The 17208-nt window shown below is 41.8% G+C and overlaps 1 protein-coding gene across 1 annotated transcript in view; it reads left to right on the plus strand.

Moving 5' to 3' along the window:
- SYNPR (synaptoporin) overlaps positions 1-16960 on the plus strand; it is a 28593-nt gene extending 11633 nt beyond the window's left edge. Inside the window, exons 2-4 of the mRNA XM_035106752.2 lie at positions 4550-4748; positions 10557-10748; positions 14607-16960. Coding sequence (XP_034962643.2) covers positions 4550-4748; positions 10557-10748; positions 14607-14885 — 670 coding nt within the window. The 3' untranslated portion in view covers positions 14886-16960. The remainder of the gene's footprint in view (positions 1-4549; positions 4749-10556; positions 10749-14606) is intronic.
- The last annotated feature ends 248 nt before the right edge of the window (positions 16961-17208 follow it).

Here is a 17208-nt window from a genome sequence, read left to right on the forward strand (position 1 = left end):
ATTCCAACATACAATAGACATAGAATTTTCTTTTGTTTACAATTCTTCAATTATTTCTTTTCCTTAGCTCTGCCGAGCTTTGACTCCCCCCCCCTCCATCCGGTTTTCTTATTCACTCCTATCTTGCAGTTCTTTTGTTTCCCTTACTTTAGGTCCATTCGTAGGATTTATTTCAATCCTGCGAGTGTCTTTAAACTTCTACAGTTCTTCTCCATATAGTCCACAAATTTACTCCAGTCGTTTTGGAACTTTGTCTCTCCCTGGTTTCGGATCTTGCTAGTCAGTCTTGCTAATTCCGCATAGTCCATCATCTTCGTCTGCCACTCTTCAATCGTTGGTAACTCCTGAGTTTTCCATTTTTGGGCTAACAATGTTCTAGCCGCGGTTGTTGCATACATAAATAATACTTGATCTCCTTTTACAATTTCCTCTCCTATAATTCCCAATAAGAATGCCTCTGGTTTTTTGGGAAAGGTATATTTAAAAATCTTTTTCAGTTCATTATATATCATTTCCCAAAATCTTTTGATTTTATCGCATGTCCACCACATATGATAAAACTCACCATCTTTCTCTTTACATTTCCAGCATGATTTACTACTCATTCTATACATCTTAGCCAGTTTTACTGGTGTTAAATACCATCTACATTATTTTTCTTTATGACTGTGAGAATACACGGTAGAGATTTCAGATTTCTTCCATGGATCTACCCATAATAGTTAAGGAGGAGTTTGCTGCTGAGAACTAGTCTTTGCCAGCCTAATTGGATCCAGCCCACATTTCTCTACAATCTGTGGAAGAACTTGCTGCTGAGATGTAGCCTTTGCCCAGCTCAGTTCAAGCCAACATTGTGGGACAGAATTTTTGCTGGAGAGCCCATGTCTCGCCAGCTAACATTAAACCCAGGTTTACCTGCTGTTTGCAGAGCAGTTTACTAATGAGAAGCAGCATTTCCAACCCAAAGATTCCCCCCTTTTTTATCAAGGGACTGAGTCAACCCATCCATAATGCAATTCTCCAGGTGAGGCGTGCCTGCTTTTCCTCCCTGTGTAATGAATGCAGGTCTAATCATTCCTAATATGCTAAAGCAGAAACAATAGTGCATTTGTGCCTGTACAAAATGCAACCTTGAGAATACATTCAGACTAATTTTAGCCGATTCATGCTAGCTCCTCTTAATGATGAGAGGGTTTTCTAATTTTTGAAAGCGTAGATGATTTTGATGCATACCAATCAGGATGAGTCTGTCTGCTAACACAGCTTGACTGTCTGCTGGAGAAGCTTTCTCAGGGGAACAGAATATACCTGCTTCTGCCGTACACTGAGAGGAGTAATGAGAGAGCGAGGAACAGCAAAGAATAGTTCATCACTGCTATGAATACTCCCAAATTACAGTCTCTCTCCTGCCATTCTGTGTGTCAAGGAGTTTTCTGTTAGGGAAGAACGGGGCAGCCCAAGGGAGGCGCAAGCTGCATATTACACACCACCTGCAATTTAAAGCTAGGAGGTTGTCAGGGAGCAATGAATGATGAAAGTTACAGGAAAGTGCCATGCAATCGTGTGCATGTTTACTCAAGCTGCATGCACACATCATTTTATTCTAGAATCTATGGAGACTCAGTACGCAGTCCACCAAAACACAAATCTATTGTATATTCTGCATTCATCAGAAAGGAAACTCAAGGAACAATTCATGCCCGTTGCCTTGTAGGACATCTTTGGGTGAAGTCAAGGCTAAGGAGTAAATCCTACACAAGTCAAGGGTGGGGTTCTTAAGGCAGTTGGGTGGCATCTTCTATGTCTCCTTTCGGCAACTCCTGCAGCCAAGCTGGTGTCAAATGTATTGCTTTCCTTTCCTTTGAACAACATCAGCGAGAAGCCCAGGACCTCAATACACACTACCCAGGATTGTGCCCCAGAGAAGTCACTTTGGTGCTCCAAATGCAGTATGCCCATTTGAAAACAGGTGTAGGCTAGCCTGGAAAGATGGTGTGTGTGTTCACCTCTACCTAGTGATGTTGTGGGTGGGTGTGGGTGGGCTATGATTGGAAGATAGAGGGTGTTTGTCTCACTGCAGTCTATTTAAAGATTACTCAGGTATTGATTCAAAGGGTGCTGTGTGGATACAGAGATCCAGATCCTACTGAAGTCCATGGGATTTAAGTTCTTCTGTTTTGAGTGTCGTCTATATTTGCGATACATAAGAAGCAACTTGTTTATGCATTGCTGCTTAGAATCATAGAATCATAGAGTTGGAAGAGACCACAAGGACCATCCAGTCCAACCCCCTGCCAAGCAGGAAACGCCATCAAAGCATTCCTGACAGATGGCTGTCAAGCCTCTGCTTAAAGACCTCCAAAGAAGGAGACTCCACCACATTCCTTGGCAGCAAATTCCACTGTCGAACAGCTCTTACTGTCAGGAAGTTCTTCCTAATGTTTAGGTGGAATCTTATTTCTTGTAGCTTGAATCCATTGCTCCGTGTCTGATTCGCTGGAGCAGCAGAAAACAACCTTTCACCCTCTTCCATATGACATCCTTTTATATATTTGAACATGGCTATCATATCACCCCTTAACCTTCTCTTCTCCAGGCTAAACATACCCAGGTCCCTAAGCCATTCCTCATAAGGCTTGCCATGTACTGTGTTTGTTTTTCTGTGCCCTAGTCCATCTTCTGTTTCAAACACTCCCAGTAACCTTGGTTAGCTTTGTCTCCATGCTTGGCGAAATTGCAAAGACAGATGCAAAGAGAGAATTCCTCCTCCACGAGAAGACAATAAACCCTGATGAATAGTATTTGCATAATTGAGATGGAAAACCTTAAAGACCAGTCAGGAAGTTCTGGCTTTGTTTAGGAGCATCCTTATCACACTTCTAAGTTCTTTCTTCTGCCCAAATGGTTTTGTCCACATGACCTGTAGGGCTGTGTGGGTGTGGGGAAATGTGTGCAAAGAGAGAAGCGGCTGTTGTTGTGTGGCTGTACGTGCCAGGGACCGTGCTGAGGAGGGCTGCACAGATGAGGAATGGTGGGAGCCTCCCCCCACCCCCTGCTCCTGATCAGGATTCTAAATCGTCCCAGGAGCAGTGGGACAGTATAGATTTGGAAGAGTGGTTCACTGAGGGACATAGTTCAGAAGACAAAAGTTGGGAAGAACTGGGTAGTGAACACCTAGGAGAAGAACCAGGAGAGAGAGAGTTAATAGACTCCAGTTCGCTGGTAAGCATCCAGCCAATCAGTCCAAGGTCACAAGATTAGATAAAGTATCACAGAAGGCACAGTGGTTGCCACATCAGTTAGCAAGGGGAGGAAGTGACAAGGGTGACTCTGGAGGGGTGTAAACCTTAATTGGGAGAACCTTTACTCCGAGAATGGACTTTGTTCTTTGTTCTTTCGCTGTGATCATTAAAATCTCTTAAAATGGTAAGAGAGTATTTTTGCTTTGTTCTACTTATCCACGGCCAAAGGGAGGGAGGAAGCCACTTTCCCGAAACCCGACAGTACACTAGCACAATGTGGGGAGGCAAACTTTTAATATTAAAATGTGTCAAGCATGTTTCAGCACCTCAAAGCACAGACCACATGCCATCTAGCTGGTTTTATAAATTACTGAAACAAAATACGTCAGCTGATAAAAGATGAATGCCAAATACCGCATTTTTCCATGTATAGGACGCCCCCATGTATAAGATGCCCCCCTTTTTTAGGGACTCCGGTTTAAGAAAATGGGGAGATTGCCCCATGTATAAGATGACCCACAGTTTTTCACATAATTTTAAAGTAAAAAAAGCCTAGTCTTATACATGGAAAAGTATGGTACATACAAATATATATTGGTGGAAACTATGGGATCCACTTTGATGGGGAAACTGACTAAATATACAGTCTTTATGCAATCCGAAAACAAGACTTCTATAAGGACTAGCAACACAAAGCAACTTATGGCAATCCACCGGAAGTTCAAAGCTCTGAAGGACAAAATTTCTAGGCAGTAGCATCACTGAGTATTTGCTGCAGTAGAAGGCTTTCCTTGTGCTTCTGCTCCTCTCTTCTTTATAGGCCACAAGCGTTGGTAACGGAATTACATAAATGATGGAATGAAATAGTGCTTTCCTACTTCAGATTACTCAGCATGTACCCCACTAAGCCAAGTGCAGCCTGGCAGTCATGTTCAGTAGCCTACGAAATACTTGATAGCCTTCCAGGTTTGGCCGTTCCAAAGGCAGGAAAAAGTGGAATACAGTATATATTAGCTCCTGGCGATCAGTGGTTGGTGGGCTCAGTGCAACTCAGCAGGTCACAAGTTGTGTCGCCTTGCAAGCTTTGAAGTGGCCTGTGGTTCTGTGGCAGTGTGGAACTGGGAGTGGCTAAATGGCTGCTATCTCTAATTGGTCATTCATCTGCTTAATTGAATTGACCCACTGAATTCTAGAATGGGGCAGTTATATAGAGATGGTCATATAACTGTCACCCACAAGCAGCCAAGCTATTTTTTTAAAAAAATAAAAACTAATCCATCTCACTGTCTTCTCATTCTGGATTTTAGGTTGTACCAGGTGAATTTTGATGTTCCCACCTGCGAAGGCAAACGACGAGAAAAACTCTCACTAATAGGCGACTTCTCTTCTTCCGCGGAATTCTTCGTCACTATTGCAGTCTTTGCCTTCCTCTACTCCTTGGCAGCAACGGTGGTTTACATTTTCTTCCAGAACAAATACCGCGAAAACAACAGGGGCCCTTTGATTGTAAGTGTTCGTTACACTGACATCTTTGTTCCTATTTATTTATGGATTCATTTGTTTAGCCTCTCGCTTTGAATATGGGTGTGGTATTGTTTTTCTTTGACACCGGGCTTGAATGAAATATTCAGTTCTCAGACATCATTGCTGAACACAACAATGGAGATTGCAGAGTGAATGGATGGGTGGATGGGTGGATGGGACTCTATCAGTCAAGACCACAATGTCTGTTCATCAGCATATAATCCCTGCTGCATACAATATCATGTTTTTATGTTATTTTCATTTACTGCTTTGGACAAACTTCACCCTTTTCATTTTCAAACCTTTACCTCTTTTTTTAAAAAATCAGAACTAATTTTCCATCCAGACCCTTCTGGATCCTATATCAACCTTCCTAATATTTCACCTAAGCACCCAGGACCCCTGCTTAGATAGGGAGATGTGATTTTCTTCCCCCACCCCTTTAACCTTTTGCTCAAACTACCTTATGACTTGGAATTCAGCAACAGTTTAACTCGTTTGCACAGATGAAAGTTCTTAGACAGAGATGAAGAACCTCAGAGATGATGAACCCAGGGGTCCATTAGACCTTGGTCTGGGGAGAATGTCCCAAGACTGGAGGACTGAATTTATATGTGCCTTGGGCCACATCACTCACTAGCCCTGCTTTTCACCCTCTTTGAGTGCTTCTGCCTGGCTACATGGGCGGAGCGGCACCACAAGTCGCTTCTACGCATGTCCAGGGGATTTACAGGATTTTTTCCAATCTGGGCTGCCAGTGGGAAACGGTTTAAAATACGGGGGTGTCCCGCGAAAAATGGGAGACTTGGCAGCTATTGTCTAGAATGATGCAACTTACACTTTAGTATTGTTAATCTGGATCCCTTTTAGGGATTGTTGTTGTTGTTGTTGTTGTTGTTTGCAGATCACATCGATCTTTATATCCCCATTTTACTGCCATGTCCCATCTATTGTATCTGCAAATGCCAATTATTTCACATTTTCCTTTTTTTTACTCAGTAAATCACTATCTGCAACTCATATTGTACTTTTCATTTTATATACCACTAACTTATATTTCAGTTATCTATTCCTTTTATCTTTCCTGTCTGTTAATGTTGAGTCTGTTCAGTTCCATTGTCTGTCTCCTGGGACTGGAACAAATCTTCCAGATGTACTCTACTTTTGGTCTGACCCTGCTTCCTCCTGGATCCCACCCCTCGCTTGCCGGAAGGCTAAAATTAGAACCTCTTTTCTCCATCCACCCCACGAATGGCTGAAGAAGGAGCTGGCAGGATGTCTGGCTGCACCGCCTTAGTTAATTCCAATCCGAAAAGCTGCAGAGCTGCTGGAATATTAATTAGATAAGCTATACCCAATATAAAACAAACAATCCTGAAATGTGCTTTGAGACTGCTTTAATATAGAATACAGTATCAACGCAGAGGCTTTACAACATTAAAATTTCCCTGAAGTAACAAAACTCTCTTGTAACATTTCATTAATTTAAAAAAGTGAAGCTTTGAAAGCAATACTAATGATTACATTGTATTCAATTATTCATGAAAAGTTAAACACCTTTTTCTTCCACTGAGAATTTAAAACAACCTTTATTTTCATTGTATATTGATTATTCCTTTCAATCCAAGTGGTAGCTTTAATAATAATAATAATATGAGCAGGATTCAGTCTTTTTTTCCCCCTAATGAAAAATTCCCTATTTTCTTTAAATACCGTAATCCAGCACAAATATATATATATTGTTTCCCAGGATGCTGTTGGCATGCAATAAATATTTGATGTTAATGAGGATTTTGTGCCTCCTTTAAACCTGCAGCTGTCTCAGTTTCCCAGAAGAACTGAGATCCGCTCAGATCAATGGGGCATTTGCAGCTGAAGGCTGCAAATAGGTGAAGGGTTGTCACACCCAGATGATGGAGCAAATTTGCGCCAGAGGGTAGGATCTGTACCCACAGGTTCCAGTTACAGAAAATGGGATTTTTTTTCTGATCATTAGATGAAACATTAAAAATCATATCTGATGGCATGAGCTGTTGGACAAGGGGACAGACTACCTTGGGAAATGGTGGACTCTGCATGATTAGAGGTTTCTAAGCAGAGGCTGGATGACCACCACCTATGAAGAATGCTGTTGTAGTGGGTTTCCTGCATCAGAAGCATACAAGCACTGCCAGACAGAGCGGGAGAAAAACAGCGCCTCGTGTACACACCATACACCATACACTTAAAGCAGATAATTCCCCCCCTCCCATAAGCCTGAGAACTGGACTTAACACTCCACAGAGCCACTATTCCCAGCACCCCTTAACAACTGTAGTTCCCAGGATGCTTTGGGGGAAGTCGTGAATTCTAATGTGCTTTAAGTTTATGGAGTGTTTCACAGCCACAGCCAAATTTGTGAAACTAAGACCTACCCAAGCAGAACCCTGTTTGCTTGGGAATGTGTGGCTTTACTTCTGAGTAAACAGGGTCCTCGCTGTGAATCTTGGCCATCAGCACATTCTTCATAGAATCATAGAATAATAGAGTTGGAAGAGACCACAAGGGCCATCCAGTCCAACCCCCTGCCGAGCAGGAAACACCATCAAAGCATTCTTGACATATGCCTGTCAAGCCTCTGCTTAAAGACCACCAAAGAAGGAGACTCCACCACACTCCTTGGTAGCAAATTCCACTGCCGAACAGCTCTTACTGCCAGGAAGTTCTTCCTAATGTTTAGGTGGAATCTTCTTTCTTGTAGTTTGAATCCATTGCTACGTGTCCGCTTTTCTGGAGCAGCAGAAAACAACCTTTCTCCCTCCTCTATATGACATCCTTTTATATATTTGAACATGGCTATCATATCACCCCTTAACCTTTTTAAATGAAAGTATCCCAAGTGTTACTGAAATGCTCCATGGCTTGATAGGAGCATGTGCCTCCTTGCACATACATAAATTGAAAGGTTTTTGAAATATACTCGGAGTTGAGAGTGAATTTCATGCTCTTTAATCAGCTCATAGTCATCAGGGAGAAGAAGAGAAGAATGCCATTTTCCCAAAACCATCTGCTTATATACATTATTTACACAATGGGCTTTGTGTGATTGGCTACTTTAGGGCTACACCTGTGGGCCAATCAGTTTGTGGATTGACTTCTGCCAGCAGCCTGATTCTAAAACATCTGGAGGGCCGAAGTTTGGGGATGCCTGCTCTATACCCTCTGTTTAGGCCAGCAAGAATCATGATCAGAGTTCATGATTAAAATTACCTCATTCTTTGTGGAGAGAGGGGAGTCTTAGGTAAAGGTAAAGGGACTTCTGACCATTAGGTCCAGTCGTGACCGCCTCTGGGGTTGCGCGCTAATGCTTTACTGCACCTGTGGTGCCAAAGAAGAAGGATGTTTTGCTGGACTCCAGCTTTATATTTTATATAAGGTGACAGTCTATAAAGATGGTTTAAAAGGTAAAGGGACCCCTGACCATTAGGTCCAGTCGTGACCGCCTCTGGGGTTGCGCGCTCATCTCGCATTATTGGCCGAGGGAGCCGGCGTACAGCTTCCAGGTCATGTGGCCAGCATGACAAAGCCACTTCTGGCGAACCAGAGCAGCACACGGAAACGCCGTTTACCTTCCCGCTGTAGCGGTTCCTATTTATCTACTTGCATTTTGACGTGCTTTCGAACTGCTAGGTTGGCAGGAGCTGGGACCAAGCAACGGGAGCTCACCCCCTCACAGGGATTCGAACCGCTGACCTTCTGATCAGCAAGCCCTAGGCTCAGCGGTTTAACCCACAGCGCCACCTGGGTCCCTAGATTAAAATTACCTCATTCTTTCTGGAGAGAGGGGAGTCTTAACTCACCCCATTTAGAAGACTTAAGGAGGATTGTCTACCCATTAGCTCCCATGGAAAGACATCACTGGAATAGGCACATATACACACATATTTGACATGCAGGATTGTCCCCATGCTTTAAAAAGGGGAATTGAGTATGTGTAAACTCCATAGGAGCAAGCTGTACGGGCACCATTCCCTGCACACTTAATTTTAACAGGGCGGTGTCGTCGAAAGCATATTTCAACATTCAGCAGGCAGCATTCCCTTGCATGGGTTCCGCTTGACATGTAAAAGACATTCCCAAGTCATGGGCTGCACCTAATCTAAGACGGATGGCCCCCTATCTGAGTTCCCTGACACTATTAGGGCTCCATTATTTTCAGGGAAGATAATCCTGATTAGCAGAGGTTGTGACAGAATCTTAATGCACTGACTCCTCTGCTCTTTTCGGTAATGTCTTTCTAGTCCATAAAGCCTGAACTAGCCACAAGCAGAAAATAAACCATTGTAATAAACCGTACCGAGGTTGTAATGTAAATGGTGACATTTTCATTGCCTACGATTTCTGAATATAATTAGATGAGCTATCACACGCTGCATAAATCAGTGTTGTGTTTCCATACAGTCTCAGGGGAGAGACAAATTGGATAATCAGTAGCCTCTATAAAGGAAACCTTTTCGTTTATCTGCACTCCCCCCCCCCCCCATCTCTGCCACATTTCCTCTAAGGAACTCTGGACGATGTAGCTGCTTTGCCTCCCTTTTTATCTCCACAATAACCCTGAGAGGTAGGTGAGGTATAGGAAGTGGCCCAGGATCTGAACTCAGTTCTTCCCGGTCTGTAGCCACTACACCACACAGGCTTTTCATGCAGATGGTGAAACTACGTGTTATGCACCGCACCAGGGTGCTGCTCAGAATGACATCCCTCTCTTGCATTGTCTCATTGGGACTGACAGGGAATGGGGCAGGGATACCACCAGCAGGTGGCGCCAGAGCCAGTGGCAGGCAGAGCCAATTCCTCCTTCCTGTTGAGAGGTACTGTACAAAGGCAAGCAAAATTGAAACTAAGGATGAGGTAGATGGAGGCTGGCTGAGGGCATACAGATGTTGGTGGGGCAGTGGCCCCAGTGGCCCCAATGCCTTATGCTCTACCAGCCCCAAAGAACACCAGCCACCATTTCCCCTCCCCCCTGGTAAGTTTACATTTGAGCCACACATCTATGACCCACTTTCTTAAGTTGCTCTGTTGCCGACAGAGCCGTATGGCTGCAATCATTCCCTTTGATTGGAGGTCTTGGTGAGAGACCTCCGGGCTAGCATTTAAACCCTTCCACAAAGTGCTTTAATGTTTCAATGCTTGTGATTAGCTCCTTAGCTTTAAAACACGAACTCTGAGGGAAACCGAATTGCGGTCACCGCTCATCAAAGCCCTGTTGAGGGGAGACTTCTTTGTCATTTCCGGGCCTGTAATTCCTCCGTTTGCCTTCCGTTTGAATGCACACAGAAGGATTGATGTTTTCCTCCACATCCCAGAGAGTGCTGCTTTTCTGTTGGTTCTCCAGTGTATGCCAAACGCCAAACCTCCTCCTTACATGTGGCTATGTTGGTATGCCTTCTAGCCACAGAAAGGCTGCATGGTTGGGACTGTGTTGCCCTCCTGCCTCCCCAATGCTATTCATCACTGCTGAACTGCAGGTGCTGTGGTGGAGACAATCTGATGGTCCCGCCACCATGTTTACACCGCACCAACACCACACAGAGCTCTTGCTGCCTTGCCCCTCTCCCTTTTGAATGACACATGGTGTTGGGACGACTGGAGAGCAACGATTGCCTGCGTGTGAGGAGATACTGATGCAGGAGTACTTTGAAACCAAAACAATCACCCATGGAGAAGACTGTACCCCATGCCCCTCTGCCCCATTCAGGCATCTCAGGAACCCGCACTGTTTGATTTCCTCTTCTCTTTTCGTAGGACTTCATTGTGACGGTGGTGTTTTCGTTCCTGTGGCTCGTGGGCTCCTCTGGTTGGGCTAAAGGGCTCTCTGATGTGAAAGTTGCTACAGACCCCGGTGAAGTGCTCTTACTGATGTCGGCTTGCAAGCAGCAGTCAAACAAGTGCATGCCTGTGCGCAGCCCAGTTATGTCTAGTTTGAACACTTCAGTGGTAAGAATTTGCTTTTATGTTATTGAAAGAAAGGCCGGAGGGGGGGGAAGCATCCCTGGAAGAAAATGGGTGGTCCTTAGCTATGAGATCAGACAAGAGTTTGGGGGTTTTCTATTTCTCTGCCAAACCACTGGAGTCCAACACGCAGCTCATCGTGACTTCACCTAATTCACGGTCTCTTCTATGAAACATAAAAACAAGAGAGGGAGCAATGATAATAATCTGAGCAACAGACTATAGTAAGTGACAAACTTCTTACTTGAAGATTAAAAGACTGGGTGCTGTGGCACACATAACAATCAAGATGCATTCATCAAAGTAGCCTGGAGAACAAACATGCAAAATAACTTGATAATTAGATTATGCAATATTTGGAGTAATAGAGAGTTCTTACTTACCTATGCTTATGGATTATTGCCACTGCTACTACTCATGTTACTGTTACTTCCACCAGGGGAGTTATCATCTGCCTTGCAAAAGATTTTCTTTTAGAATGGTTTTAACAGCTTTGTCATCAAAAAAGGCAACTAGGTAGTGATTCATCTTGTCTAATAATGCACACAATAATTAACAGGGGCCACAGACGTGTAATGCCTCCTGCCAAAGTATGTGAGTCTTCTTTGAATCAGGGGCCACTGCCAGCAGTCCTCTTACTGGAAGAAAGCTGTAGGCAGCCTTCAGTAGATTCCTATTTACTCCTACGATCTCAGTTTATAAAGACTAGGAGCAGCTAGATCAATCTTTCATTTGCTTTAATGGGATGGCACCCTTGGCCGTTGGTGTACACCAAAGAGCTTGTATATAGAAATGATCTTAATTGCTGGAGTGATCTGTCTGCATCAATAATCCTCTTCGGTCTGAACGCATGAAATGGCAAGTGAGAATGTGCTGACCAAGCCCGATCCCATTGAGGACAAGGTATGTGCAGGCAAACACTTCCTCACCAAAGTATGGTCAATGTTAGGCCTTACATAGCTGCCAAGTTATCCCTTTTTTAAAGGGATTTTCCCTTATGCTGAATAGGCTTCCTCGCGAGAAAAGGGAAAACTTGGCAGCTATGCTACCTTACTCACCTGTTGGGAAATACTCATCCCCCTTCAGACTCACTCTGATCACACGTGGGCCAGGGAGTGCACCCAGGACACAGTGCCATAGAAGGTGCTTGACCTGCACATTGTTGCTCGATTCTTCATGCATGGAGATCTGAAGGGGGCTTAGATCAATCTAGAGCTGGTGGGAGGAACATGCCCCCCCAGGTGGCACTGGATTGCAGCTCCTATCACCCTTGACCATTGGCCAGGCTGGCGGGAGTTGGAGTCCTATCAGGAGGGCCACAGGTTGATGGCGAAACCATATGTGAAAGTTCACATCTTTTTTTAAAAAAATATTATTATTTATACATTTCACTAATTTTACAATCATTTTAACATTTCAAAACTTGACTTCCTTCCCCCTCTTTCTGCAGTTCCTTAAATTTATTTTTAATATCTTCTGCATATCCAAATTAACTTAATTTGCTCATTTATCCACCTACTTTAAATATGTACTCTTATAAAACTGCAGGTTATTACAATAATCCTGCCAATGTTCTTATATGTTTACAATGGTATATTCAATAAACCAGTTCCATTCTTTTATTAAAAAGTTTGTTATCTTGATTTCTTATTCTTCCAGTAAGTTTTGCCATTTCTGCATATTCCATAAGTTTTTGTATCCGTTCTTCCTTTGCTGGGACTTCTGCTTCTTTCCATTTTTGGGCAAGTAACATTATTGCCACTGTAGTAGCATACATGAATAAGTTTCTATACAGTTTAGCTAGTTCTGTCCCTATAATTCCCCAAAGAAAAGCTTCTGGGGGTGTTTTCAAACGTTATTTTATTTATTTTTCTTTTTTTATAATAATTTTTAATAGAGTTTTTCAAAGTACAAAGAAAAAGACACAAAAGAAAAAACACAACAATAATAACAATACAAGAAAAATAGGTAGGTAGTCGTGTTGGTCTGAGTCGAAGCAAAATACCAAAATATAAACTTAGTTGGTCTTTAAGGTGCTACTGAAGGAATTTTTTTTATTTTACAAGAAAAATAAACACACAAAATCGAATTACTTATTCCTTTTTCCCTTCACATTGTCTATAGGGACCCCCTCGGGCTTCCCTCCCTGTGGTTCTTTAACACATTTATAATTAGCAAATTCTATATCATTTTAATCACCTTATATATCTTGTTTTCTAACTATCATATAACATATTACTAAATTCCACAGTTTATTTACAACTTAATTTCTGTTCTAATATGTTACTTTGGCATGTTTTTAAAGATATAATTTAAAATCTTTCCATTCTTCTTCCGTTGCTTCCTCTCCCTGGTTGCGGATTCTTCCGGTCATCTCAGCCAGTTCCATAAACTCCATCATCTTCATCTGCCAGTCATCGATCGATGGTAGTGTTTGTAATTTCCAGTTCTTGGCAATCAAAAGTCTCGCTGCCGTCGTAGCATACATAAAAAAAAGACACATTTTTCTTTGGAATCTCTTTCCCTACAATGCCCACTAGGAATGCTTCTGGTTTTTTAACAAATGTGTTTTTCAACACTTTCTTGAGTTCATTATAAATCTTATTCCAGAAGTCACTTACTAGTGGACACGTCCACCACATGTGGTAAAAGGATCCTACTTCTTTCTTACATCTCCAACATTTGTTATCATGGTTGTGATATATCTTTGCCAATTTTACTGGTGTAAGATACCATCTATACATCATCTTCATTAAATTTTCTTGTAGTAAACTACACGCAGTAAACTTAATATTCACATTCCACAATTTCTCCCATTCCTCAATCATAATATTGTGACCAACATCCTTTGCCAACAAAATCATAACATTCTTTGTTTGTTCATCTTTCGTATGCCACTCAAGCAACAATTTATACATTCTGGAAAGTATTTTCGTCTTAGGTTCTAACAATTCTGTTTCCAACTTTGATCAAACGTTATTTTAAACATCCTTTTCAATTCATTGTATATCATTTCCCAGTAAGCTTTAATCTTACTACAAGACCACCACACATGATAAAAATAACCTTCTTTCTCTTTACATTTCCAACACTTATTTGATTTAGATTTATACATTTTTGCTGATTTACTCAGTGTTAGATACCATCAATATATCATTTTCATATAATTTTCTCTTAGACCATAGCATGCTGTAAATTTTATATCCATATTCCACAATCGTTCCCATGCTTCCATGTCTATATTATGACCAATATCTATTGTCTAATGTATCATTGAGGATTTTACTTGCTCATCCTTTGTCTCCCATTCCAATAATATTTTATACATTTTAGACAGCACTTTTACATTACATTCCAACAGGTCTCTCTCCAGTTGTGATATTTGTTCCTCAAACCCTCGTAGCTATCTTTTTAAAATACTTCATTCAAATGAAGATATTGTATCAATGTTGTTAATTTCCCTGATAATTCCTTAAATTCTTTTAATTTATACTCTCCTCCCTCATTTTAATAAATTTCTGTAAGTTGTCCACCCTTCTATCACATTCTTTTTCTTTACTGCTATAGCTTCCAATGATGAGAGCCAAAGAGGTGTTTTTACCTCTAATAAATTATTGTATTTATCCCATACTCTATACAATTTTTTCCTAATTATATGATTTGTAAATCCTTTATGAACTTTCACCTTTTCATACCATAAGTAAGCGTGCCAACCAAAAATATTGTCATGACCTATGTCTACAAAATGTGAATTCTGTAATGTCATCCATTCCTTCAACCAACAAAGACAGGATGCCTCATAATATAGTCTCATATCCACATCTTGGTTTACTTCCTATTTAGATCTTCGGATTCTTGAACTTTATTCTCTGGGCAGGAAACATTTGGTTTGTTTTCAAGGAGACTGGCTGGCATTCTTCAGGCACAAGGCACCCTCAAGACACCATGGAGAAGCAGTCTGGCAGCTTTAACCAAGGTGGCTACAATCAAGATAGCTATGGGCCAACTGGTGGCTATAACCAACAGGGAAGCAGCTTCGGGCAGCCGACCAACTATGGCCAAGTGGATGAATTTGGCCAGCAGCAACAGAGCAGCCCCACCTCCTTTGCTAATCAAATTTAGCACACACAGAGTTCCAAGAGCTCTTACATTGAGCATTGTATGTGGAAAGCTGAAACACAGTGGCAGGCAGCAGATTTCTCAAGTTTTAGATAAATGTGACAGAATTTCATCTAAATCAAAGGTCTACGGGTACCAGCCGAAGAAGGTGGGTTGTGGCTCTTACTTTGTTTATATATGAAGCATCTTCTCCTTGTGAGTAGATGATTGAGGATATAGTCATCAGAGGTGGTGGATTGGGGTAAATAATTGTTGTATGTACTGTATAGATAACCTTACGGTAGTTTTGTATGTGTATGGTGGCAGCATTTTGTAGCCTCGAGTCTGTAGTATATGATATGGAGAACACAACTGAATTAGCTTTAGATTTTCTTCTGCATTTTGGTGAACAGCAAAATGTGTGTTTTTGCATTATTTCTGATCGTATCACAATGCATGCATTGTAGCGCCTAAGTTTTCAACATTGCCTGTCTATGACTGTTGGTTTATAATATTTGGTTTGGGGGTTTTTTTCTATGTAAGAAATTTATTTGACATTTGTCCTGATTAGCAAATTTGCAGAGTGTCTTAGTGCATGAAGCTGCATTATTTTCACGCCAACAGAATGTTATGAACTGTGTATATGGGATTTTTTCAATACCACCACTACTACTTTTTAATTGGTTCGTTTGTTTAATATAATGTTTTAGATAATGTATGTATGTATGTATGTATGTATGCCTATTTTATATATTTTGCAGAGTTGGATCAATGGCTTACCCAAATCTTGAATGCTGCATATAACTAAAACAGTTTTCCTTAAAAGGGCATTCAGAAATAATATGCTGTAAACTGACCAATTTGTTTGTTTAATCGAGCTCAGTATTCCTTCATTAAATCCATATTTTGATGTTTTGTGACTCTTTGAACGTGAACTGTGTAATATAAGGACCAAGTAACTGTGTTTACATGTTTACAAAGGTATTTATTTAATTAGGATAACAGAGGTGCAGATATCAGTAAGTGAAACTATCTGGTGGCAAATGCCACATTGACAGATAGCGCAACAGAGCATGTGCACATTCAGAGCTGTTGCGGAACACTTTTCCTCTATGGCCATTGATGGTGAAGAATGTTTTTCTCTCTAAGCTGTTTCAAAGTTGTTCAACGTCTGTTCGGTCCAGTCATTATAATGATGTATACTGGATTTGGTGCTATTCGTAAGTAGAAAGAGAGTGTCAAACACATAAGATCTCAGCAATCGAGAACACTGAGCCATTTCCTTAGCGGGGTAAGGGGCCTAGGTAATTTAGAGATCATGCCGATCTCAAATTGGGCGTAATATTTTCCAGGGGGGGGGGGAATAGTTTCTGCTCAGCCATTTTTCCGCAGAGCCCTTTAGCTCCATGGCAAGGCAACAGAGCCAGACTTCTGCTGCTAGATGGAAAGCTTTGTTTTCTCTTTCCTCCAGCAATAGACAGGACTCCACATAATTAGCAGCAAAGGAAAAAAGAAAGCCATGCTGCTAAATGGAGCCAAGTTTGAGAGCAGCAACCTCTCTCGCACTGCAAGGGGAAAGACTGAGCTCTGCTTTTGTTCCTGTGTGAGTTGAGCACTGGACTGCTTCCTGCAGGATGCTAAGCCGAGCATTTCCATGTCTCCACATATACACATATGTACTGCAGGGAACTGGTACGGTCAGGAGGGAGTTAAGTACTGAGTCGCTACCTTGCCTCAGTCTCACTGACTGAGACTCAACTCATCCTGGTGAGAAAATGCTGCTAACCGCTAATCTAAAACACATTGGATACTGCGCAGCAAAGCTAGGGTCACCTTTGCTTCCCTTTCAGCTGCCCCACAACCCCCTGAAACTCCGTTTGCAGCCTACAGGTGAACACACACCACTGTAAAAACTGAACATCTGCATTTCTAAATAGAAGTGTATCCGTCTATGATATCATTGTATGAGCTGTAAATGTTCAAAGCATATTTTAGCATAAAACAGCATAGTCACTTCTGTGATTGTTGTAACCAATGTATGACTGCTCAGTGGATGACTCAATATTGTGATATATCTATTTGACCCGCATAAATAAAGATTATTGCATACAATGCTTGTTTAAAGGTATGTGGTGGTGATGCAACACACACACACAGGGGAGGGGGAGGGAGGGAGAGGGGGGAGAGGATAAAATAGGACATGCATCTTCTTACCATCCATTTTGACTCCAAGCTATTGTCTAACTTGGGCTTCAACCTGAAATGACAAGTCTGCTTGTATGCGCATTATGCTTGAATTGAAAATTGTGTTTTCTGTTGGATCAGCTTAACCTGACATGGGAATGTG

This window comes from Zootoca vivipara, chromosome 2 (assembly GCF_963506605.1).
Source record: "Zootoca vivipara chromosome 2, rZooViv1.1, whole genome shotgun sequence".
Taxonomy (NCBI): Eukaryota; Metazoa; Chordata; class Lepidosauria; order Squamata; family Lacertidae; genus Zootoca; species Zootoca vivipara.